The sequence below is a fragment of the Melampsora larici-populina genome (genome assembly GCF_000204055.1).
Source record: "Melampsora larici-populina 98AG31 unplaced genomic scaffold MELLAscaffold_53, whole genome shotgun sequence".
NCBI classification, from domain to species: Eukaryota; Fungi; Basidiomycota; class Pucciniomycetes; order Pucciniales; family Melampsoraceae; genus Melampsora; species Melampsora laricis-populina.
Window position 1 is genome coordinate 540,891 of NW_006768817.1, and position 26,265 is coordinate 567,155.

At 40.6% G+C, this 26,265-nt stretch overlaps 8 protein-coding genes across 8 annotated transcripts; 4 read left to right on the top strand and 4 right to left on the bottom strand.

Moving 5' to 3' along the window:
* Positions 1-1,763: 1,763 nt before the first annotated feature.
* Positions 1,764-2,818, bottom strand: MELLADRAFT_111436 (uncharacterized protein; the record flags this gene model as incomplete). Its single annotated transcript, XM_007415746.1, has 2 exons — positions 1,764-2,401; positions 2,509-2,818. The coding sequence occupies 2 exons, from the start codon at positions 2,816-2,818 to the stop codon at positions 1,764-1,766; spliced, it is 948 nt and encodes a 315-aa protein (XP_007415808.1).
* A 7,699-nt stretch (positions 2,819-10,517) lies between these two features.
* Positions 10,518-11,718, bottom strand: MELLADRAFT_111437 (uncharacterized protein; the record flags this gene model as incomplete). Its single annotated transcript, XM_007415745.1, has 3 exons — positions 10,518-10,531; positions 11,040-11,090; positions 11,184-11,718. 3 exons carry the CDS (start codon positions 11,716-11,718, stop codon positions 10,518-10,520), a joined length of 600 nt encoding a protein of 199 aa, XP_007415807.1.
* Positions 11,719-12,869: 1,151 nt separating this feature from the next.
* Positions 12,870-13,324, top strand: MELLADRAFT_111438 (uncharacterized protein; the record flags this gene model as incomplete). Its single annotated transcript, XM_007415717.1, has 2 exons — positions 12,870-13,035; positions 13,119-13,324. The coding sequence occupies 2 exons, from the start codon at positions 12,870-12,872 to the stop codon at positions 13,322-13,324; spliced, it is 372 nt and encodes a 123-aa protein (XP_007415779.1).
* A 1,716-nt stretch (positions 13,325-15,040) lies between these two features.
* Positions 15,041-16,423, bottom strand: MELLADRAFT_79130 (uncharacterized protein; the record flags this gene model as incomplete). The annotated part of the gene is made up of 3 exons (XM_007415744.1): positions 15,041-15,861; positions 15,951-15,966; positions 16,037-16,423. The coding sequence occupies 3 exons, from the start codon at positions 16,196-16,198 to the stop codon at positions 15,509-15,511; spliced, it is 531 nt and encodes a 176-aa protein (XP_007415806.1).
* A 1,707-nt stretch (positions 16,424-18,130) lies between these two features.
* MELLADRAFT_67453 (uncharacterized protein) lies at positions 18,131-19,119 on the bottom strand (the record flags this gene model as incomplete). The annotated part of the gene is made up of 2 exons (XM_007415743.1): positions 18,131-18,719; positions 18,791-19,119. 2 exons carry the CDS (start codon positions 19,117-19,119, stop codon positions 18,131-18,133), a joined length of 918 nt encoding a protein of 305 aa, XP_007415805.1.
* Positions 19,120-20,049: 930 nt separating this feature from the next.
* Positions 20,050-20,676, top strand: MELLADRAFT_111441 (uncharacterized protein; the record flags this gene model as incomplete). The annotated part of the gene is made up of 3 exons (XM_007415718.1): positions 20,050-20,278; positions 20,346-20,376; positions 20,532-20,676. The coding sequence occupies 3 exons, from the start codon at positions 20,050-20,052 to the stop codon at positions 20,674-20,676; spliced, it is 405 nt and encodes a 134-aa protein (XP_007415780.1).
* A 2,613-nt stretch (positions 20,677-23,289) lies between these two features.
* Positions 23,290-24,255, top strand: MELLADRAFT_39468 (uncharacterized protein; the record flags this gene model as incomplete). The annotated part of the gene is made up of 3 exons (XM_007415719.1): positions 23,290-23,566; positions 23,678-23,777; positions 23,958-24,255. 3 exons carry the CDS (start codon positions 23,290-23,292, stop codon positions 24,253-24,255), a joined length of 675 nt encoding a protein of 224 aa, XP_007415781.1.
* A 1,086-nt stretch (positions 24,256-25,341) lies between these two features.
* On the top strand, positions 25,342-26,068 carry MELLADRAFT_123756 (uncharacterized protein; the record flags this gene model as incomplete). Its single annotated transcript, XM_007415720.1, has 5 exons — positions 25,342-25,477; positions 25,562-25,636; positions 25,713-25,817; positions 25,905-25,970; positions 26,040-26,068. The coding sequence occupies 5 exons, from the start codon at positions 25,342-25,344 to the stop codon at positions 26,066-26,068; spliced, it is 411 nt and encodes a 136-aa protein (XP_007415782.1).
* Positions 26,069-26,265: the final 197 nt, after the last annotated feature.

Genomic DNA, 26,265 nt, shown 5'->3' on the forward strand with positions numbered 1-26,265 from the left:
AAAGGGTAAGGTGAATCACGGCTAAGTGGAAAAGAGGATTCGTTGTGCTTGGCAACAGCGAACTTGAGGTCGACGAAATAGCAAGTTATGAATCTGTCCGGAAGTCGAAACGAGTCATACAAAGAAGTAAAGATGATATTTGAAGTTTGAATTGGGATTCACATCGCCATTCATAAAAAAATGACTACGTGACAAAGTTGTCGAGGAGAGTTCAAGATATCAAGCTGGTCTGACTTTAGTTGAGATTCAAGTTTCACTTCAAGTTGTGAATTTTTGGTAAGCACCCAAGAACTCAATCAGTAATCATCAACCAATCACTTTCATCAAACTCTCCTTCTCTTCGCTATACTCAAGTCAGTCAGCTAACAACCTCCTTGGCTAATCTGATTATCATTTGGCTCTCAGACTCAGACTGAACTGTTTCAATTCGGTTGTGTCCCGACCTGATCTTGATCAGCTCAGCTCATCTATAGAAAGTTGAGCGACCCAACTGCATTCACGTCTCCTTGAACCTCGATCACGATGGCGATCCGGTCACTAAAAGCTTAAACTCAACGGACTCGGATGCACGTACATGGTTTGAAGTCGACCAGCGAATTCGATCATGGTTGCCATCATGCCGTAACTTTAATGGGAAACACGTGTCCAATGCTTGCAAGGATATGAGATGGAACAATTTGGCTATGTAGAATCAGGAAGAATCACTTGCATTGAAAACTGACTGGAAACTTTCTCAACGGGAAAAATCTTATGTACTTGGGTCAAACCCGTTATAAGGCTATTCAGATGAGATACCGACAGGCTACAGCAGCGGTACTCTATGTAAACTTGCGTATGTCGGGTCAGGGTGGCACTGTGATAAAGATTGGAGAACAGGTAGATTGGACTTCATGAAGGCAAGGGCCTACAATTTTGAGAGTGACCAAAGCATAGTGAGATTATGGATGGGATCTTAGGTTATGAATAACAGGCATGATAAACCATGAGGTTTAAAAATCTGTGGGGGTGGTTTTGCCAGTGTGGATTGTACACACTATCTCTCTCCTCCCCACCAGACTCAGAAGCAAATAATATTTTGTTGACGATTTTTTTTCTTTCTGGACGTTTCTGAAACGGGTGCCGAGCTTTTACGGTATTCTCAATCTGCGTCATGTTGATCAATTATCTTGCTGAAGGCTCATTGGAGATTTACTTTATGCATTCACAGACCCCACAGATCTAGAAAACCATCTCAACCTCCCCCAAAAAAAGTTATCAAAATTTCAAAAGTATAAAATAATTAACAATTTAGAAGAGCAAATGTATTTAACTAGAGTTTCATTTCAACTGTATAATTTTGAACCTCGATTCCATCCATAAATTTCCATTCTTCATTTGATTTTCTTTAGTCTATTCTATATGATTGATACCAATTTTATTTTTTTGATTTTTATCACAAATAAATAAGATAAAAAATAATGAAGTCGATGGGAAAAAATTGTCAAGATGATGATGATTTTAAGTTTTTACAAAAGAAATTTTGAATACAAAGAATTCACAGAGAAGTTTTGTCAAAAATCACTTCGGCTTACAAATTAGTTTAGATGAGTAGGGATTTGATGTATTTGATTTGAGAATGAAAAACTAGATGAGTGCGTATGATTTAGATTTTCTGAGAAAAACAAATTATTGAAAATATTGACAGGATGAAGTTTGTGATACTACCCTACTGGGGCAGCTTGAAGTTGGAGCAAGAAGAATGATAAGTAATAACGAAAGAACATTTAGAACGTATTAGGATCACTTCCAGATAAAGTATCAATCTGAGTAGATCCATCAGAAGCACTAGTTGAAAGTGGTGAACTACAAATAGGTAGAATCCGTTTGGTACCAGGGATATCTATAGGCGAAAGTGAAGTATTTGAAAGAACTTCTTCTTCGATTTCATCATCATCAAGGAGACTTGACCAATCTGATCTGTCATCAGTTTCTTCTTCTGAATTGATTTGACCTTCTTGCCACTCTAGTTCGGATGAGAGCGGTGACATCGCGAACCATAATGGCTCACTGGTTGTTCTGATGGGCTTCTGATCAACTTCAAATGTAGATATATTGGCGAATTCAATAGGACTTTGATTCAAACCAAATCTTTCAAGAGTTTTCAAATTTGTTTTACAAGATTGCCAGTTGATACTAGACGATTTTTTGATGTTATCAGAATGCTGGCTTGAAATGGAATTTGATGCTTGGTGATTGAAATTCTTTTCTTCAGGTTGGGAACCTTCGAGGTAAAACCTCGTTAATTGAGGAGACAAGTCAAAAAATCCCATCGTTCGGGTCCTTTCATTGTTGAAACTCGAGTGTGGTTCAGAGGTGACGTCAAATCCATCTATCTTCCGAAACTCTTGATTTTGTTTTGTACCTGAAAAGAACATCAGAACACATGAAATCAGAACTTGCACTAGGTCTTCATTTGCCATAAATTTTGATATCACAGACTTCGAAAGAATAAGATAAATGAAAACGTACGCTCATAAAACCTATGCGTGCTAGACTCTTTTCTCAAATGTTTTTGCCTGATAGGATAAGAATTTCTTGAAGACTGTCTAGCTTTGATGAACCTAGCATGAAGTTCTTTGAGAGTTTCATATGAACTAGATTGGGTCGAGATAGGTGAAGAACAAATTATAGAAGGAGTTGAATGATTGAAATTCGTACTAAGATTTGCTTTTGAATAAAATTGATGAGATTGAATAGATTGATTTATGGTAGATGAATTGAATTTAGGTGTCAAGGTAGCATAAAGCAAATCATGGGATTGATGACTTTGAGATGACATTGAGCTTAGAAGTACTGATGATTTCTCCTTGCTTGAATTTTCTTTGGTATTGATGACTGCCAGTGAATAAAAAAAGGATATAGAAATACTATAGATTCTTTTTGTGTTGGTAGGAGTGGCGGATGTGGAAAGTGAAGAAGGGAAGAATGAGATCTTATAGAAAATTTAGGTCGGTTAAGCGGTTAGCCCAAAAAAATATTCAAATCGAGATTTAAAGTTTGATTTTCTTTAAAACTCAAATTATCTACGATGCTACTGCAGACCGAGTCAACTCGGTTGGTCAGCCTAGGCGCTTCTCTGAGTTATTGCGGCTCTTTAGTATGAACCATATACACAATCAAACGCTAGATGATTGAAAAGAGTTACAATTGAAAAGGAAACTTTGCTATTAAAGACGCAATGAGTTTAAGATAGGAGATGTGAATAACGTGCAAGCTTTCTAGTTTGAATGACGATAATCGGTCGCACAAGTTAATCCCCCTCCTCGGTAGGGGTTCATTGTATTTTATTATGTGGCGGGAGAAGGGAGAAGTTCTCTAAGGTCTTAATTGAATGTCTGATTGGACAATTGAAAGATTATTGGCTGTGTACCTCGATCATTTTTTACGGATAAGAAAAGACAGTTTTGGAAAAAAATCGACCAGAAGATCACTGGATTTGCAAGAATGGGGGGAGATGGACGATCCGACAGATTGCGATCGTATCTTTATTTTTGTTGGAAAGTTCAATCAAACCATACGATGAGAAACGTTGTACGACTGGTGGGTTGAAGGGAAAAAAAGACATCGTACGGACCCACTGATAGTCTCATTGCACGGTACCGTACTGCAATCATCAATATCAAAATTGCAAGTGAGCAGAAGATACCTACCGGGGGATATTCCGCAGGTGCCTTGAGGCAGCATGAAATGCATCTTGGTATGTGTTACGTGTCTTTATCTGATAAGGCATGAAAAACCACCTGGATATGGCACCGGCTGTCCTCAACGTTCAGAACTAGGCGACGATAACATTTTCAACTTGATTACTAATTACCAGAAAAAACGTGTTCCTTGATCTTACGAGTGGGAAGTTATGAGTAGGTCATACTCGATCAGCATTCTTGGATGATGATGATGAACAGGATGACTGGAGTATCTAGTTCAGAGAGACACAAATAACAGAGCGCGATGAACTACTGACCCCTGTTGCGCATGGTCCATCGAGAAAGTTTGTAGGGAGTCAAAGACACTCCTGTCATAGGTCTAGCCCGCAGTCTCGAAGAATTTCTAAGCATCCCATGACGCCAGTTTCCATGTGATGATGCCCTCAGAGGTTGAATTGGCAGTGAGAATGGAAATGTAAATGTGGCTCGCTGAGCCGACGAATCATCAAGCCTTGCATCGAACGGGGACGTTGCTTGGGGGTCTCGTCATGCAATGTCGATTGTTTGTCGTTTCATCAATTTCCAAGCAACAATTGAACACAAGCTGACGCACCCCATCGGGTGGTTCTTGTAAAGAGAGCTTCAAGATCAACGGACTAGGTTGACTGCAACACATACTGCAAAAAACCATGTCCACGTTTTCCCGCCCACCTGGAGTAATTTGAAGCGGAATCGGTGCCAAGGATTGTAGGTTTGGTTAAATCATATTTTGCAGAACCGAGCTACATAATCAACAAGCCCCAAGTGGCATCAAAAGATTTTCTGCGATCATACACAATACCAATTTCTTAAGTCCTCTCTCTGCGCGGCAACACAGCATTCGCGTTGGTGAGAGTTACCAGAAGTTACCTACAGGTGAATGAGAGTAATATGTATGATCAAGCTTGAACATTGGCCGGAACAAGCTTAAATGATGGGGAAATTGACAAGGATGAGGAATGGATCTCCCTTCGATTTCTCATCCTGGATCCTGACGTTGAAATCTTGTGCACTGGAACTAGTCTCATCCAACAATTTCTCCCTCTCTCTGTTGATCTTGACGTGGATTAACCAGAAGTGAGATACAACGTGGCGTTGGTAGTGGATTTTCCTTCATAGGAGCTTCTTAGCCTCGCAAGAGAAATCGGTACTTAATTATGATGGCCATGTATTATGATTTTCAGCTAGGTGGAAATTCAATCATCATTTAACACTTCATCATCTTGGTATGAAAACTCAAAAGTGATCAAATATCTTGCAAGACCCCTTTTTATGCGACTCGACAGGTGCGCTAATCTTACCGTGTAAAGACTTGTTGGCAGCTAAAGAATTGTGGCTTGAGAAGTGTGGTCAATCAGATACACCGGATGCACGCATATTGGCCAGGTGCACAAGCCTTCAAGGACAGGCAAGCTGCCTTTGATGCAGGCGCAAGTGCACATCCCAATCATGCACAGTACTACACCACATGCCGCACTCTGCCTTGAGTGATTTTTTATCCTCAACATGATAAACCACTTGACTTAATTATCCAAATTAAGTCAATTCTTTACTATCCTTCAAAACATGAAGATTGTTCATTTCAATTATAAGAACACAAAAAAGACTTTGGTCTTGCAAAAATTGCATGCCTTGATGAAATTCAAGTATGTGCTGTAATAAAAGTGTAAATTTTAAGAAAAAAGTATAAAAAACTGACAAATTGTTCTTTAATGAAAGAGAGAAAGAAGAGAAATAAAGAAAAAATATTTCACACTTTATATATATATATATCTTGAAAATAGAGAATCTAAAGAATTTCTTAAACGAGTACAAATGCATTTGAAAGATATATATGAATCATAAAATGAAATCTAAATTACAGATAATACAACCGTTGCAAAAAGAAAAAAAAGGAAATTGAAAAATCCTGTATCAATAGTCTATACAAATCCATTCTGAAAAACATATCCATGAAATATAACTTGCTTCTCCTTTCATAGGAGAATGGGTGGCACTGGTTATAGAGAGATTTAGGCAAGATGCCGCCAGGCAATAGCGTGGCAGCTAATAGATTAAACAAAATATTCAAAGATCCAGCATTGAAACTTTCTGAACAAAGCATGATAGAACAAATGTCTGATTTAGCTAGTCAAATTGCTATGCCTATATCAGAAAGTGACAAAAAGATATCTTCAAAACTTAGCAACTATGCAAAAAATTTCCATGAGACAATAAATAGAATGTCTCAAGAAAGGTGTCAAGATATGCATAGTACCAAAGATACCCGTGACACAATCATATGTAATATGCCAGAAGTTGAGAATGCTATCAAACAATTAGACATCAATGTAGACAAACATATAAAATTGCCAATTAAAGATCCTTACAACAGAATTGAAGAATTGCTCAATAGATTCGAGAAGAATGAGAGCCAGGTGAATTCCACAATTATTGCAATAAGAGAAGACAAATATAACAAAAATTTGTGAATAATTGAATGAGCAACAACAACAGTTTGAGAGTGGTATGATGAAATCTTACCACTCATTACAAGAGAAGATGAGAGATAACCATGAGAATATACAGAAAGAATTGTTGGAAGAACAAGGAACAACAAGAAATACAATTTAAAAAATTCACAGACCAATTGCTTAAAAATCAAGAAATGTTAAATAATAAGATATTGGAAAAGAATGGTGAGATACAACAAAAATTAACACAAATGAATGAAAAACTTAAGATGGTATTGACCTGTGAGATTCAGGTAATTGGCTTATTAAAAGCTGAGCACTGATCAAACAAAAGATGAGAACAATCTGGTAAAGAAGGAAGATTGTCCAAATAAAATGTTTGAGTTCAATAAGAGAAAAAGCTAGGTAAAGAGAAAACAAAAGCTTTAAATACAAAATCAGACTTTGACGTCATATCATCTTAAGTGTCACAAGTGTATGATGTATCAAAGAAATCCTTCATAATGAGAAAATGCCACTGCTACAAGGATGTCAATTATTCAAGAGCTTAAACCTGATATATCAAGTAACAACAATGATACTTTCACATCAACAAATAATATGAATCAACATGTACTCCATCAACACTTAGATTCACCCTCTGAATATAATCAAAGAGTTGATCCATCACTGAGATTTCAAGCCAGATTTGGGCAAAACACAATAGCTGTACAAGAGAGGACTGTAAGATATACAGAAACTCCAACAATGCATAGAGAATCACAAAGCCCACCCCATTGTGAGAGAACAATATTGAGAGAAGAAATAATACACCCTCAAGAAAGACCATATGCAAGAGAAGGAACTTATCAAACACGTGAAAGAACATTTATCAGAGAAGATACATTGTCACCTTCAATGAACACACATAGAGCATTTGCAAGAGAATATACTGCTCAAACCGCTATGCCAGAATCAACTCAAGAAGATAAACTGACTAAAGCATTGACAAAACATTGGCCAACAGGCAGAGACTGGAAAAGATTTAGTGTAGATGGTGAATATAATCATACTGATTACATTGACTGGTGTGATAGTTTGATCACAGATCTGCAAATGGAACCACTTGTACTTTCTGTGAGCCATTTGAGCACAGATTTTACTGGTACAGCAGGGCAGTGGTAAATAGACAAATGTGAAAGTAAAGGCTCCATGGCATGGGATGATTGTAAGGAAGAAATCCACAAAATATTTGGAAATAATGCATGAGAAATCACATGGAAGATTTGTTCATGCAAGACAAGTTTGATGCGTATGACATCATAAAACAATGAAAGAAATGAAATGTAATAATAAAAATGTATTTGTAATAAATGGATTTTATCAGAAATGACTTTTGATAGCAATATACATATGGATTCCACAGCATGGTCTTTAAAACAAAAGAAGAGAATTTCTGCCTTTGACCCGGATGCATCTGAAGACAGAATTGTAAACAAAGTTGATGGTGATGTTAGAAATGTAATTAAAAGTCAACTTACTACACCCTACAAGTGGGATATCTTCCTGATGGTGTTCAAAGATATTTTTGAAAATACAACTATCATTTATAAGAAAAGGTACTTTGACAGACCAAGGAGAACTGTTGTTGAAGATAAAACAAACTTTGAAGAGGATATGATACAGGGTCCCTCTAGTCCAAAGGTTCAACCAAGTATGTCAGAGAGAAAACCTTTCCAATTATGCCCAAACTGTGGCAGTAAAGATCCACAAAATCAATGGAGAGGATGTAAAGATAAAAGAATAGATATGATTGAAGAAGACCTTCATGAAAGTAGTAATATGAATGACAAGTATGACTTTCAAGGAGGACAATTTTCTGATGAGTCAATGCCAGGAAGTGAGAATGAAGATCATCATCAAGATGTCTGCTTGATTGATACTCATGAAGAGCAAAAGCTAACAGCAGAAATATACCCAATGGCAAGACAGTATTACAACAATTCAGGACACAAAAAGAGCTCATAGACCTTCCAAAAAGAAGTAATGACCTCCTTTGAGGGTGGGGAATGTCAGCCCTGAGCACATATACATGTACCCAAAACTAACTTGTGATATACACTTATCATATAGAAACCTAATTACATATACATACTGTCCGTAAAAAGTATGTAGTACGTAATAAAACACATAACAAGACTAACTACATACACATGTACACTCAAAACAACATGTAATATGTCATGAAACACCAATTACATCTCATAACTCAGTGTCAAGAGTTAATATGCTTATAGTACATAACACATACTTATTATTAGGGCTGTGACCCGGCCCTGAGTGTGACGGGGCTGCCCCGGGGCCAACCCCGGACTTGGGTAGACCCGAGTACCTTCAAAATATGTGCAGGGCCGACCAGGGCGCGCCAGAGTGGCAATGCAGGGCATTCTGGAAGTCCAATAACGGTTTAGGTCTGTCAGAATACAATCTTCCAACCCTGTATACGGATTATGGTGAGATATGGCTGGCAGAAACATGGCCGGAGCCTCGGCAGGGTTGGGCGCCGGACCTGCCCGACGCCTCTTCGGGACCAAGTTTACTGTCATTCAGCAAGGTTTGAAAGCCCCGGGGCGTGTACCGTCAGCTCTGTGAGAGCTGTTGGGCAGAGTCGGCTGGGTGGGTCAGGGTCAGGGTCACAGCCATACTTATTATTACTATATATGTAATTAAGTACAAAAAATAGTAATAAATAATAATTAATAATGATATCTAAATCATTGTAGTGATAGCAACAAGTATCACTACAGTTAGGTTTAGAGATAGCTTAACACAAGCCCCTAACCCCCACAGAGACGTCCCCTGGAGCCTGCGGAGGGGGGTCTTGCAATGTATTGGTGATTTTTGGCTTGATACCAAATTCACTTTGGCGGGGGCTATCTCCAGCGTCCATTTTTGCCTACTCAGACACAATAAACCTTCCATCATGCCTATATGAAATTTATAGATGCATGTTTTTATGCCCTTTTGCTCTCCTCAGAATTTCTATAGCTATCCTAGAATCAGTTATATCATCAGTTGAAAAAAAAAATCAAAATTCGAGATTTTGGTAACTGAGACTGCTACAATCACAGTCACTTTACACGCAAGAGTCTTGATTTCTCTCTGCTAACCCATACACTCTCTGCCATCCTTGTCAGAGACAGAGAGAAGCATCCACAGTCCTCTAATTTTGGCTCAAAAACTTGTGACTCTTCACTGTCACCTCAAGCAGATATCTTCTTATCAAGGCAAGTAGATATTAAGGGCGATTATGTACAAGATGCATCTGCAAAGGACAGCATGCTTATAATTTTTCATGAGTTGTTGATAGGAAATGCTGCAGTGTTGATTTTGATGAAAAAAACACTGAAACCCGTGAATTTCAGATTGGTATCAAGCCAAAGAATCCTATAAGTTGTAAGTCCCTCCTCTGCAAGCTCCAGGGGGGGGCGCACAGATTGAGGAGGTACTTTATTAAGTTAGGGTTTAGAGAGGAAAGTATATAAACCCCTCCTCTTTCAGCCTGCAAAGATTTCTCCCCAAGCAGTTTATTACACACCTCTTTCAAAGAACCCTTTAAAGTTCATTTGAAGTACATAATCAAAAGTCTTATAATTATAAGACTAGTGATCCACTTCACATCTTTGAAGTAGCTTCCTGACTAAAAGATAAAGTAATTTCATTCTTCATCCCTTGGGTCCTCTACTTTTCCTCAGTAGAATCCTTCTAGGTTAGTGTCCTTCCGATTAACTTTGGGTTAGTTACCTCTTGAACAACTGCAGGTTAGTGACTTTAGAATAACCAGACTGGTGATCTTCACCTCACTCTTTAATCTGTTACCATAAAGATTAAAGTAGAGCCTTGGACCCAGCTCTTTTATTTCATAATAATTAATCATTATATTTCTTACCTCCTTTTAAGGAGTCAGCTAACTGTAGTCTGTCTGGATTTCTCCAAACAGACTATTAGTCTCTCTTACTTTCTTTCTTTTCTTTATTTCATTTTGTAAATACTAAAATACTACACATTTGAAATAAAGAATAGAATTCCATTACTACCCCACCCATTTTGCAATCTTAGTGAGCATAGAGCACTTTCAAAGAGTACCCTACCCTCACACAATTCCTGAAGCTACTGCCTCAGACTATTGAAGCACATACACAAAATTTTGTGAATTTAGTGGAGATGAGCCAAGGGTATAGAGCTCTACAGGAGAAGTATAGGGTGCATTCAACAAGACATCTCCATAGAAATATTGGGCTCCATTTCTGAAGAGAAAATAGCATGACTACAACAAAGTGTGTTTCTTGAAACATAGGTACAATCATGTACTCAAACCTGGACCGCGGGAAAATGAAAAGGAAAAATGACTCAGTAGATTCCTATCTCTTTCATGTGTTTTAAAAGTGAATGATGAATCAGATCTCTGGAACAGGATTCCACATTCTAAAACTTGTCCATTTTGATATATAATTTCTCTAACAAATATCTCTTACAATTCTAAATTTGTATACAAATGAGAACTTCAGTACATATATTCATACATTAAGTGGTTTTGGAATGCTCTGCATATCATCTTGATAACTCCAATACATATTGAGATTTTAAAAGGAATAAATAAGTTGTCTGTAAGTGTCTTTAGGAGGAAACTTTCTTCAGATATTGATTCATTCAATCTTTGAAATATAGGTAAATCATAACAGTACAAAAACATAATCATTGTCCTTTTTGATGCTTTTGGCTTGATGTGATATCTTTCAGACTCAGCCAAAAAGTTCAGTAAACCAATGAAAAGAGGGCTATCGATCAGATCATTCGTCATAATATTTCCGCCTTCTTGACTTACAGCTTCTGGTGATTGCAATTATGATACACACCAACAATGTTATGCCTGCAACTGATAAGTTAAAAACTCAATTGATCAACAAGTTCTTTCTCTGTAACTGGCGGTATACTTCAAAAGATATACGTTAATCAGAGAAATTCTTACCTGCGCCAAAAGCTGTGGCAGCTATTTTACCTACTTGGAATCCAGCGCCACTCATGGATAACATACCATTATCGATCGCCGTTTGTTCAAGTTGGTTTACATCTTTAACTGAGGAATTTTTAGAACCGAATGAAAGACTGTTCGTTGCACCGACCGCCTGCCAGGTGGAATTGGCTCCCAAAAGTCCCAAATCAAGAGGTACGTCAACTGGAGCAGGAGGTGGTAAATTGCTTAAAGAGATGTTTCCGGGACCAATTGTTTGCTTCAATGAGCTTGAATTTGAATTCGATTGCCCAGATGCAAGCGATCCATTGATGCGATCAGAGGGGGAGATGTTATTGGTCGTATTGCTGCTTTGTGTTGAGTTGACTCTCATCGTGCCGTTTCTCACGTCACTGCTGGAATCGGAGTTTGGTTTCTTAATCTCTGCTTGGGGTCGGGGTGTGAGCAAGTGTTGGTACTGAGCATCGAGTGCTAAGTTGTCGGGTGGTGGATGAAGTGCATTTGGCCATTGAATTGTCTGACCTCTAGACATAATCTAAATAGTCACAACTGATACTAGCAACATTCAGCCTCAAAATATATAATTGTCCTGGCGCTGACGAATCTTCTGATGATCAAGATATTAGGAAGGTTTTTTAATTTGTGCTCATCACCTTCACAAGAGCTGAAAACGTTGAAGGACAGTGAACAGTGGACCTCCCAGACCGAACGATGTCTTTACAGTCCAAAGAAATAAAATGATTTAAGTAGCGCAAAGCCCCACTTCCAGTGGTCAAAGTGAGTACTTTGGGATGGGCTTTATGCGTATCATAAAGGTCCTTTTGATTAAGGTGAGAATCCGCCGCTTCACCAGGCCTTGGAAAATGCACTCCTGAAACAGGTCCCTGGGAGTCGGTTCATAGCGATCTACTGAAACAAGCCGTCACCTCGGACGCTGCGTTATGCGAGCGTATGCTGTCTCGTCGATGTGCTCTTGTCATTGGGATCGTGTATGGTGGATCTCGACGAGGCTCAAAGATATCGCAAGATTTCAATCCAAGATTTAAAAATCAGTGGAGGAGCAGAGCACCGCACCAATATTGGTGTATTGATCCGCCGAGCAGGAAGGAATGGTAAACTCCATGGAACCTATGTTTCATTGATCCACCTCCAAATATATCACTCGAGATATTACTCGGGGTCACTTGGACACTTCCAGCGGCAGTGTAGTGGGTAAATGACCTCAAACATAATATTGATGATATTATCAACGTTTCACAATAGCGAAGGCGTGCGGCTCATCTGAAATAAATTAAGAAGAACGTCTCGTCCATCGCTGTCAACATTTGCTTTGTCTCTATCTCTTTCATGTTTTTGTTTTCAGCTGATCAGTTCTCTTTTGTGGACTCTTTTTCATCTTCTTACTGACTCTCGCGACTGCACTGCGATTGTGACTTTCTTTGATCTCTATCATTGATTCTCCAACATCTTTCTATTCAAATCCACTTGACTCTCCCGGTCTTAATTACTCGTCATTTTTTTTATTTTAGCTTGCGAAATTATTTCACTCCCTATATCTACAACCGTGAACACTTTTTATTCTGTGGCTCCAACGTAAAAATAACAAATAATACTCGGTGACTATCAGAGCAAATTTTGGAACTGTGAAGATCAATATCATTTGCTTGATCAAGGACCAAAATCATGGCATCGGCACAAACTCCATCAATACGATGGCAGAACGCATTGCAGCCGACGCCCGATGGCTCTCAACTCATGCCCAGATTCCAACATCTTACCACACCAGGACCACAAATCATCAATACCTCCAGGACTCCTGCGGATGCGGACTCGCAAAACTCCTTAAACAGTACATTGCCCCCTCCTATACCAATTGATCAAAAATTAGATCTAGGGCATCCAGAAGCGACATGGCAGGTCGTTAAAAATTAGATCTAGGGCATCCAGAAGCGACATGGCAGGTCGTTGGTGCAGAAACTAGCGGGCCTGTCAATGGCGGCTCGCCCAACGCCAACGACGGAAATGGTGGCAATTTGATGAAATCGACTCCTAAAGTAGGAAAGATGGCTATAATTGGTGCCGGTAAGGATAGAACTCGAATTGCCGGATGGTTTCTTTCTCCCATGTTTTCAAATTGAGCTGACCAAATTGAAAAATCAACCAAAACGGTTCTCAGCAATTGCAGGAACACTCTTCTTAGCTGTCCTTATCATTGCAATAATTAAGGCGGTGAAGTCAAGAAAACGGAAAGTCAAAGCGGATGATGAGGAATTCACATGAACCCATTGCATAGTGATACAGCATCAAGTATGACACTGCAGAAATCAATAGGTTTGAAGCCCGATTGAAGAAAGTTGTGGTGACTGGATCTTAGACTTGGTGACTGGGTTCACAACTTTCTTCAATTGCAGGTCTTGTTTGCAATATGTTTGCATTATGTTTGCTGACCACCCTGGAGCAAAACCCACAAAAGGATTCTTTCCACAAAGGAAATGATTCATAAACTCACCTCACCTCGCCTCACCACTTTGCTTCCTCACTCACCTGACTCTCCTACACACAACCTCAACTTTGACATCTCCAATACCTCCAGTCCAACATTGGATTTCATCTGGATCTCTATCACACCTCAGTCACATCCTCAACTACAATTGGACTCACTCCACCCAACCACCTCAACCACCTACCACTTTGATTTTCACCTCAAATTCACCCTGCTTGACTACTGCATAATTTGGCCATCTACCACCAATTCTACAGCATTCCTGTCACTTTTTACTTCTGAAGTCAATCATTGTTTTGTATCACATTCATTTCAGATTTGTTTTCCTTTTTTTGTACCTTTGATCTTATCATCGTTGACTTTATCATAGTGGATTAAAAACATTGAATGGGCTGATAATAACAGGAGACAAAATCAATTTCTAATCCTATGAAGATAGCACAAGTAGAGCACCAAGCCAATTGAGAACCTGCAGTTTATTGATTATCTTGAAATTGAGGATATAAAGCATTGATTTAATTTTGTGATGATTCCAGAAGTAAAAAAAGGGGGTGAGATTGATTGATGGCAATACAAATTGTGCAAAATATTGTTAGGGTAGCTCCTACATAAAGCGATTCATAAGACACCCTGGACAACTTTAAGCTTACATAATTCAGCACACCCAACACAACATAGGGATTTGTTTATGTCAACATATGTAATGGTATCTGTTTACCTGTTGTGGGCATGCCTGCATGGTCTCTAGTTGGAGAGTCACAAGAATTAATTACATAATTTATCTAATAGTGAAGATACCCCAATGCCCTTTTTGAATGATCCAACCAGCATGTCCCTTACAAAATCTTCTTTTTCTGAAGCACACTGATTTAGCAAAGCCCCCAATACAAAGGCTGTCTACCTTTAATCCTTAAAAACATGCAGCTCTCTTCTATTGATACTAATTCAGGACAAATCTGTAGCCAGTTCACAAGCAAACCAAAGCCAGTAACCTCAATTCATAGGAATGTCTTTGGCACTTATCTTACCTCTTTTTTGTCAAGTATTTTAAAGTTTCTTCGTGCACTGGATGTGTTCCAAATATTACAGCTGCAGTTGGAGGCAGCTTGAGAAGCCTTCATACCATTGATTAGAGGTAGAACCAATCATTGTCTAGCAAACTTCCCATGATTGGATCTTGATTGGTTGTATCCTAAACCTGTTTCAATGCCCTACACAGTTTGACCCCTGTATTTTCTTTGGACACAAAGAAAGACTGTGGAAATGGCCAAATATTTCATCAAATTTCCTTGTGATCTTGGAATTTATTGAAATATTGCTTTTGTGAAATTCTCTCATGCAAGTCAAAGTTAATGAGGCAGTACCATCATCAAATTGCATATAACCTGAAAGCCAATGTTAAGGTTGCTTTTCTGAAGCCTTATTTTGATGCATATGAAGACAGACTGCCTGAAACAAAAACTGTTACAATGATTTGAGACTCAAATATTTTTCAGCCATAGCAGAAAACAACATGATTGTGAAACAAAACAACCATATTGACACAGAACAATGTAACTAACTTTGGATTGAATCTTCTGTGAAAAAATATGACTAGCTGAGTAATCTGGAACATTAGCCGGGTACAAAGGAGTAATGAAAATGATCACAAGCCATAAAATAATCACATACTACAATCAAAGAGACATAACTTGATGAGATGGAACTGGATAAGATGCAAAAAATAGACTGGAAAGGTTGTAGTAGAGCTGGCTCAATTGATTAAATTATTTGCCCAATGAATCGTTCAATTTGATTCTGCTCCCAATAACTTGAATTCTTAATGATGTGTAGCAGCTGCTGCAGGCATTTGAATACCAGAAGGATTGTGCTCATATTTTTCTCCAGGTGGTGGACCAGGTGGTGGTTGATATTGATTTCCATTCTCGTTTCCTGGTGGTGGACCAGGTGGTGGTTGATATTGACCACCATATTCATTTCCTGGAGGTGGTCCACCACCGTAAGAAGGATACTGAGCTTGAGGTGGAAAGTTAGGAGGTGCAAAATGGGGTTGTCCCATCTGTGGTGGTGGTGCTGCACCATGATAACCTTGGTTGACTACAGGAAGTGCGCTTCTCGCGTTGCGTCGGTTGTTGATGAATCGAAAGAGCAAGAATACCAAGGCGGTAAGCACTGGTAAAGGCAAAATAAGAAAATATCAGTGACGAGAACGCGAACGAGGTGTGCGTCAAACTGGCTGGATCAAGTAGAAAAAAGCAAACCTAAACTGCCAATGACCTAATAATTGATGGGATGGTCAGTAAAATATCCAGAAGCCAATTGGTCAGACGAGAAATCGATCACTTACGATACCAGCGATCCCGCCACCCAAGACCCCCGTACATCGCCGCCTCTGCCTGCCCAAAGCGTCGGTGTAATAATAACATTGTCGAGCCTCGGTCTCTGTCGGGAGCAGGAATAGCAAAAAGCCTAGGTTTAAGGATAGCAAGTGAATCGAACGGTTGTGCATGATGAGAGGACTGTTGGTTGTAAATTTAAGGACGCTGGGCCACTGAACGGTGATTTCGAGTGGAGGATGAGATGAAGGGAGATTTGTAACGAGTTCACGAAATAGAAAGGGATTTCAAGATCAACGAAAAGCTAATGTCCTAGTTTGACTAGACTACTGTCGTTGACTCTGAGACCGAGTCAGGGTTCGATGGAAGAAGTTCGACTGAAGTGATGAGGATGAAGGTTATGATGAAGGAAAAGAGGTAAAGAGCTGATCGTTTTAATGATTACTATCGAAGGGACTGTGTAATTGGTCAAGACGTCGCGATAATGAAGTGAGAATTAAATCACACCGTTCTACAATCCAAAACCGGTAAAGAGGTTCAAATTTGGATCACATCATCTCCTGCACAGCCACTTCTGTAATAGGAAAACGATCTGAGAACTCATCATCACTTCTACTCACTCACTCACTCACTCACTCACTCACTCACTCACTCACTCACTCACTCACTCACTCACTCACTCACTCACTCAAAACTTGTACAAAGCTACGCCACAGCCCAGAAAATTTGCTCGTTCACACTTTGTAGCAAGCGATGTCCAATTTCAATACTTCCTTCATCTGATCTGATGAATACGTAGCCAAAACACTTTCACAATAGTTCCATCATCTTTCCATACTTGGAATTTTTCCAAAATAGCCTTTTTCAGGCTCAAATCATAGATTGACATGATTTGTATTCATCGCGAGGAGCATTACCAACTTGAGTATAATTGTATACCCATCATCACAAAAGCCTTTTGCAACCACTTTGTCGGCTATTCGTATCTTTCCGTTGCGCATCAAAAATGGAAAGACGTCTGTATGCGCAGAGCTGCAAAGCCCAAAGCTTTCACTTCAAGCCAAATCTTCACATCACGTATAAGCGCGAGGCGTGGGGACGTGTCTGGACGTGTACTATGTACAGTCGTTTTCAAAAAGCTTGCCGAAATTTGCCCGCAAAACTCGAGCAATTTGGCGGTGAATTAGCGGCAAGCTTTTTGAAAACGACTGTATGATGCAATCTGCAATGCTACATAGAATAAACTTCAAGCCTCCTTGGCATCCTCTTCATATTTAAGTCTTGGCAATCCAACTATAAATTTAGAAAACTGGGAGATAGCTTGGCATACAATGCAAAACTCTGGGTATGTACCCGGTGAGGGGAAGCGAATGTAGAAGAGCATAGCCGTGGCCCGTATCCCTCTTTTTTGTGCGACGCTTTGTGCCGCGTCGAGAGATGACTACGAGACACACTTGCCTACTATTGCTTCCACTTGTTAGTAAGCCTACATTGGGTGATGCATCAGTATTCGGTGACGATTATGTTCCATTGAGGTCATTTCTTGATTCTAATCGAAGCTAGCAAATCTTTCTTACGCAAGCCTTATAAATCCTTTTTTGATTCAGCTCTCTTGGATCAGCTCCAGCAATCATTCTTCACGCTCACCCTGACACTGCCTGAAGGGAGAGAGCCAATGCGCAAGGATAGGAGGTCAACAGAGAGAATATCGAGGTTGATCATCAATGCTGAATCTCAACAGCGTTGTTCATCGACTGGAACACCCTCTCCTTTCACATGGCATTGCGATTTTGTTCTCCAATAACCACATAATGATGTCTCAGAAAAATCAACTTTAGCTTCGCTCCGTGTTATGTCAACGGAGGAAACATGCCTAATCATAATGGCTCAAAGATTTTGTAAAAAAATGATGACTTTCAAGTCTTTCTCCCTTCGAAATCGAAGAGTCAACTTGAAATTCAAAAATTGGTCGAATAATTACCAACAGCGCATCAAATATATAAGATTAGATAAGTAAAGATTGAATAAAAAAATATACAAATAGACAGATGATCACAACAAAATCCATTGAAAATCAATGACGTTCTATCTATGTATTCCGATATTTAGTTCTTTTCTCCACCACCTTTCAAAAGTTGAAGAAAACTACCAGATAATCTTCTAACTCTAGAAAAACTAGAATTTCTCTTACAAAGTTGTTTGGTTTGAACCTGAGAATAATAGTATTGGTCACTAAGAACAGCAGAAGTAGGTCTATAAACGTAGCCATTCGTCTCGAATGTTTTGTAGGATTCAGAAAGAGAAGATACACTAGTATGCCCACAAGTTCCGACTGAGTGACTTCGGAATCTTTCTGGAGGCGGCGAAATGATTTGAGATTGAGGCGAAGAGGTTCGGAGGGGTACAAAGACTCCTCCATGTGGACTAGGAAGACTCATAGATTCAGAAGAAAGAGAGTTCGGGGATCCACAAAACTGACTTGATGAGGTAGGCAGGTGAAAACTTTTGATGATTACCTTAGCCTCAACTGATGATCCTTCTGTTATAAGCTGTATCGGGGGTTCGGCTCGACGAGTATATCTCAAAGAAGAAGCAGAGAGAAGAGGAAAGGAACCAGATGGACAAGTAGGTAGAGGAGAAGGGATTTTGCGACGCTCGGTGGCAGCGCTGATTGCTCGAGCTGATCCAAGAGAGCTGAATCAAAAAATATTTATAAGGCTTGTGTAAAAAAGATTTGCTAGCTTTGATTAGAATCAAGAACTGACCTCAATGGAACATAATCGTCACCGAACACTGATGGACTGCCCAATGTAGGCTCACTGACAAGTGGAAGCGATGGTAGGCGAGTATGTCTCGTGTCCATCTCTCGACGCGGCACAAAGTCTGAAACCGTGGTTTTTTGAAATAGTAAAAATTGCGGTAGATTTTTGTATTGAGTGGAAGCCCTTCCTGGGTTGGAGTAGGTCCCATCAGAATGCAGAGTATTATATCTTGAAGGATTGAAATTAGATAGTGGTTGAGTCGCAGAACAATCACGAGTGACGTGGGTAAGCTTGGGATGAGTGCAAGCGCTAGGAGATTCATTATAAGTCATATTAGGTGATTTAAATAATCGGAAAGATTTTAGAGCACGCGAATGGAGTGAGGTGTGATCAGACAAGAAGAATGTGTATGGTTAGCAGTTAAAAGGACTACCACCAAGGATTCTGGGATTTATATCTTACAAATTTCTTGGATGCTGAGGTGCGATCAGCATGTCGGTAAAGTCTGCATTTGTAGCATTTCTCATTCGGCGGAAGGAGGCCACATCATCTCCCATGTCGAGATGTAAAGTATTTGCTGGAGTGAGATGCAGAGTCGCAAGTAGTATCGCTGACTAAAGACTGAGATTCGAGGAATTGACAAAGACTGCAAAGGTCAGAGGTGTTACGGTCGCTTCAAGATCCCATCTCTTTTTTCACGTCCACAGGAAGACAGAGTCAGACTTGAATGCCAGAATTGAAGCAAATCCATTCAGTACCCTGCGAGTCACATACACCAGGCCTACACCAGGCAAAAGCATTTGCGAGCTATGTCTTTGACGCCACCTTGCTATTTTAGCATTCGATATCGGAGTTTTCCAAAGCAAGATTGTTCCAATTCTTTGTGTGTAGTTGGGGTCTCTAGCCAGCCCAAAGCGGTAAGTCTTCTACATGATTCCTGATTAACAGAGCCATAGCTAATCCAAGCCTATTCGCAACCCACGTCACCTTCATGCATTCCCAATTTTGTGATTCCTCTGCTTGCTGCCGGTCAAGAAAGTGTGGTCAATTTTCTATTCGGAAGGTTTTTAGTTCTTCATGCGCCGTTTCCCGTTCCTTGTGGTCTATAGCGTGCCACCTACTTCCAGCTACGGATTCATCAGATACAGTCTACCTCTTGAACTAGCTTAACAATTTTGGTCTCTGGATGGCAACGCAAATAATCTCCGCTAAACGAGGAAATCAATTCGCATATATCATATAGGCATTTCGTACGATAACAAATGACACTGGTCCGCAACAAGCACGGTCAAGTCTCCCCTCACGGCTCGCGCGTCGCAAATCTGATCCAGGAAGCGCCATGTGAAAACTCGACTACCCAGCTGCCTGTGAATCGCTTCAGTAACATCAGTTCGCCAGTAAACTTGACTGATAATAATAACATAATATCGACTGGCGCTCTATCCGAAACATCTTCCAACGACAGTTTTGCTGGCACTCACGCTAATCCTGGTATGCTTACACTGCTGTTGGTTGAAGATAGAATTTTGAATGATTTTCTGGATCGATAAATTTCTAGATACCGCAGATCTTCCCAGCCATAGCATCGAGTCAGTATCAACACCTCATAAAACACTCTCCCCCACTGCCATTCTTGGGATCACTCTTGCATGCAGTCAGTTTCTTCTTGGTCCTTTCTATCTCTAACACATTCAAGAATTCTCGCATTGATATCTGTTACTCTAATCTCAATTGATATTTTCAGCTTTCATAGGTTTGGGTCTACTACTAGGTTCTTTGTGGCTATGGCAATATTTCAAGCAAAGGACCATGAAAACCAAGATAAGATTAGTCAAGAAAAATCTCCCGGTTCAACCCCATATAATGACAAGGTCTCGGTGATAGGTTGATCTTGGGATCATATGGGATAAAAAAGATAATATAGAATCCATAATGCATTGTACTTCCAAATTGTAATACATGAGGTTAATTTTTTCAAGTGGAGATCTTGGTCATTTGCGCACTTTGACTGCCCAATTGGAAGTGGTTCCACCACTTCAGTAATCTTCAATCCTCTGTTATGTGATAATATGACCCTTCCCCCGTTTGTTTTTCAAATTCTGTGATAAGAAATGTACACCACAAGGACACTTGGATGTCCACCGGGTGTCCGATTTTTCTTGGTGGGGGACGGACGTCCCCCCACAGCTCAGCATGAGCCCCGCTCGCTCGGGAGCGGGGACCGGCGAAAATCCACCCCGAGCACTTTTTGGAAATGCATCCCGGCTTCCGAGCCGACCCCTCCCCGTCGGGGATCTTCATGTACGTCTTCAGACCGCCCCCCGCCACCGAAAATCGGGGGCCTACCGAAATATCGGTTCCCCGTCGGTTCCCCGTCGAGTGTTAGTCGGTAGAGCTTGCTAGATCAAAAAAATTCATAAATCTGCTTCACGAGCAAGTTCCGGCTGATATTCTACTGTTTCGTACAGGTATTTCATTGTATTTGATTCCTTATACTGATGTATGAGTTGTTACGAGGCCTTCCTCACCTTTCATTTCTCCCTATCTGCCCTCGATTCTACAGCTCTCTGCTATAGCTCGGTTCCCCGATAAAAACCGGGGATCCTCATACTCTTGCCCGGTCCCCGCTCCGTCGGAGTCGGTACGGTGCCGGGGGGCTGAGATACCTAGCCCGAGGCACCGTACCGACGGTACGGAAGCCGGAGATCCCCGAGCCCGCGGGAAACGGGGCTCATGCTGACCCACAGCACACCGAGAAACGTCCGTCGGACTCCGACGTTCAGACGCCTGAGCAGAGCCCATTGGGCTGCCCAGCGCGCGCGAATCAACATCTATCTGACATCTCTCGAGGTTTGTTGAGAGGGCGAACACAGCACTGATTCCAAGAAGACCCCTTTCTGCTACCCATTGGACATCCTGGCTGCTGACCACCGACAGAACTCTGAATCCATCTTGGATAGATATCCAGGTTGTTTTGGAGATCACTTGTTTCAATGTTGATTTGATTGATAACGGTAAATTACTTATCAAGCATTGTTATAATGAGAACTATGTGTAGCTTGGAGGATACAAGATTGATGAAATGATAAAACAATGAGAGGATGAAACAATGAAATTATGAAACAATAAGATGATAAAAAAGATAAGATGACAAAAATGATACAACAATCGAACGATCAAACAATCAAACAATCAAACGATACAGCGATCTACGATAAAAACGATCCATCAGTAAAAATGATACAACGATAGAACCGATAAAAACGGTCTAACGATGATGCAACAACATCAACGATGAAAACAATGAGAACGATAAGAACAATAAGCACGATAATGACCAAAGTGAGATGGGTGTCATGATGAAAAAAGAGAAATTCACGAGTCGATACAAGCCATGCAGCACAAGGAGCTAAAGGAAGGGTTATCAAGCTTACGGGTCCGAGTCCAGAAACAAGGTTGGGCACTTCAAGGTGAGGCTCTGTTGATTTGCTTTGTGAAAGCCAGATATATGTCAAGATCAAAGGGACAAAGGAGGATTAGGATGTTTTGTACATACCTCAGATGGTCAAGAGAAGGGGGAGTCTACGAGGAGAACAGTTTAAGGAGAATAGAGGAAAGAGATGAATAAGTTGAACGGGATGAAAGTGGCAGGGAGATATGTAAGAACGAAGCGAGGGGATGAAAAAGCTTTGGAACGGTTTAAACTTTTAAAGTGTCAAATTCATCACATGATGATGATGTCATGCAAAACCTTTGACCAAATCAATCTTCAATTTAGCTGTCCTTGCCTAATTGAGGTTTTTGGTGTGGTGCTCATTGGACACCCATCTTGAGAATACTGGTGGCTGTCCTACCTCCATCATATGGACGACTGATCTTGGATCACGAGTGGTTGTCCGCAGTGTGCTGGAAGGGTGCCCACTTGATTGGGCATCCGTAGGTCTTCCAAGCACAGGGTGCTTGCACGTCATCCTGGCTAGGACGACATCAGTGCATCTTCAGGATGCGGTGCGGATATATATGCGCTCAGACGTCTAGCCAGCGTCCTGTTAGTGGACGTCGGGTCGTGTCTCCAATCTCGGACACGCCCGACGCCCTGACGCAAATAAGTGTCTTTGTGGTGTAAACACCACAGCTGGACGTACTGTTGTGGTCCAGTATACCGATGGACCGAGCTTGGTCCCGAGACGGTGGCGATAATGGTTCATCGGACTTTGATTTAATGAAAGCGGAACAACTTGGTCTTCGCTCTCGATCTTGATGCTCAACCATTCTATGAGCTCATCTTTGTCAAATATCCCAATATCCAGCTTCAAATATGTTGCGGCACCAATGGTAAGTCTCGATCATATCTCGCACTACTTATCTTCCCTTCGACGGGGTATCCGATCTTCAACGGAGTTGTTTGAATTAAATTTTGCAATGTATGCGCTGTCGACCGAAAACAAAAGAACATAATCGATGCACTCTACTGACTTCTAAGACGTTTAAACAATGTGTTTATGATCGATCAGGTCGATCAATCAGACTTACCATTCCGAATACTAGTAGCCCGACATGGTGCAACGATGGTCTACACCCAAATGATTTGGGCAGACCGATTTTTATCTGACCCACAATATCATGACTTTCATTTGAATGACGTGAAGGCTTGGTGTAAGAGGAAAGACATTGAACAGGATTTGACAAAGATTCCTTTAATCGTACAGTTAGGTGGAAACGATGTTGAAAGAGTTTTAAGGACTGCGAAATGCTTTGAGCCTTGGTGCGATGGCATAGGTCAGATGATTTCACTGGTTGGCGGCGCTTACCATTGAAGAGGCAAACTTGAAAGATCTGATTTTACTCTAGTGCTTATATTCCTTTTTTCTTATCTCAATATACGCAAAGATCTCAATATGGGATGTCCACAAACCCACGCCTTACAAAATGGCTATGGTGCTTCTCTACTTTTCCGTAAAAATCACGATCAAGCCATTTCTATTGGTATGTTTTGTCATTCTGATCTTCACCCACGAGTTAGGTGAACGTATCAACTTATGGCGAATCTGACATACAAAATGGATATAGTTTCTTCGTTATCTGCACATCTCACCGTCCCAGTTTCCGTAAAATTACGTCTAAACGATACATCCGAGCTATGCCAGTTAGCAAGGTCACTCGAGTTGAGTTCAACGTCTTCCCTATCATACAAATGCAAAGAAAAGGCTCACATTTGGAACTTGGTTCTGTTGTCAAGGCAAGCTGGTGCTTCATGGATTACACTCCATCCCAGATTCATTTCTTGTAGACGAAGGCGCAAAGGATCACCTTTTTTAAGATTCGTTAAAGAACTCAAACAAGCAGTCAAGATCCCAGTCATAAGTAATGGGGGTGTGAGATCATATTCTGATTTTGAAAAAAACCTCAATGAGACTGGAGCTGATGGTCTCATGGTCGGAGAGCCTTTATTGACAAATCCATTGTGAATCAAAATTTGTTTGAGTTGTGCATCATGGTTTCGCTGACATTTCATTTGATTCACAGCATCTTTGAAGGGAATCAATCCCTGGATGTAATAACCTTTGGGATTGAATATATGCAACTATGTGAGCAGTTTGATGGGATGGTCACTCTTTATGGTGTTCAGAGACATTTTGATTGGATTTTGAAGGTGCCCTTACAGTGAGCCCGTCTAATTTATCAATCCCACGAAGTCATCAAGCCGAGTTTCATTGCTTACTCGTGATCTGTGATCAACAAACAGTCAATCAAATGCTGAGATGCGAAAGCTACACCATCAGATTCTAGGAGCAAACTCTATTTCTGAGATCTCTGACTTATTCCTTGTAAAATGAGTTATCATCAATCCACAATTCAACCTCGAAGCATTTTGTGATGATCATTATGCATCCTACCATGGGCTCTCATCCTTGCTACCCTTGTAAGAAACCTCATCAAGTGTCGCCCACATTCATTTATTAAGGCATGATGGTAAAACGACACTTCCCTTAGAGTATCCGCGGTAGTGAGGTTGATTGGAAACTGAACTATCAGCAAGTGTTCAAAGTGGATTGAGCCGTTTGGAAGGAAGAGATGAGAGCTGAAAAACAGAGATAATTGATCAAGATCGAATGTGGTGGCGGTAAATGGTTTTACATTCCAGATTTCCACCAATTTGTGAAGTGAACATTCAATTGACATACAAACCTTGCTATAAACTCAATAGCCAATGCTACCAAAATTTCAAAATCCATGAAGCCGACTTGAAATCAGAACAAACAACAAAGCACCGGTGCGAAAAAGCCCAAGAAAGACTGCCGGACTACGCGTGGGTGGCGTTACGCCGCCTTCCGCTTCTCCTCATGCCGGAGAAGAAACCTCGACCCCAGTCCTGACGCCGCTTTCTCAGCCAATACCATACAAGTATCTAGGTTCAAATGTGAGTTCATCTGTGTTTCCCTGATAGTTTTCCTCACTGATCACTTTTCCTTGGTCCAATTTCACTCGTTTTAGACTTGTATTTCAAGTTGAAATACCTTAGTTGTCCTCCTTCCTCTCTTGCTGTACCCAAAATGCACCACGTCTTCCTCAAGATATACTTCCTACTCTTTTCCCTATGGATTCATGACATTACAGCAGACGACGTAGTCATTACCGCAGATCGTGCGTGTGACGTAGGGTTTTCAATCGGCACAAACAACCACGCAGGTATGCAATTCATTTTGTATCTTCATAGCCTTATAGCTGAAACTCACGACGAACGACGTGTTTTGTGACTGTTCAAACTGAAAGAATGTAGACTGACATATTGGAAGACCAAAGAAACATTGATTTATAACTGCGAATATTCTAGTTGTTGGGCAGGCCGTGCGTATTCTTACCAATCAAGACCATCTTTAACATCGTCACGCTGATTAGCGGGCATCCATTTTATCTCTTGTAGCTCATCAATGGGTTCCAATGTCGGGATGTACACGTGAATCAGACAAACACGTGAGTGCTCAACAGTGTGCGCAATACAAGTACACCGGGCAGAAGAACGTTTATAGTCAGTATCTTGAGTCTTAAGTCTTCCTTTCCTCATCAAGTGGCTTATTCAACCTCTATCTTTCGCATCTGAATGGGGAATGTTCAGCTTGTGACAACCCCGGAGGGGTATCCTATACATGCACTTATGACCCTTCCACTGCGCCAGTCATGGGTCAGTCATATTTTGCAATCAACCAATTGGAGCTTATTTGGCTGAAGAAAATTTTCCCCCTTTGATCAGCATGTCTTAAATGCAAACCAAAACACTGAAGGATCACACGAAAAGAACTTGACCTGCGGATCGCGTATATTCTAATAGTAATAGAAGAGAGAAATTTGTAAGACTCACGGGTTCAAGATGGTCCCTTGCCCAAATCTCATGTCTTGACACATTCCCTTGAATCAGAAAAAGTCATTGAATCTGTCATAATCTGATTGCACAACTCAGGATCAAATATCTCATTACA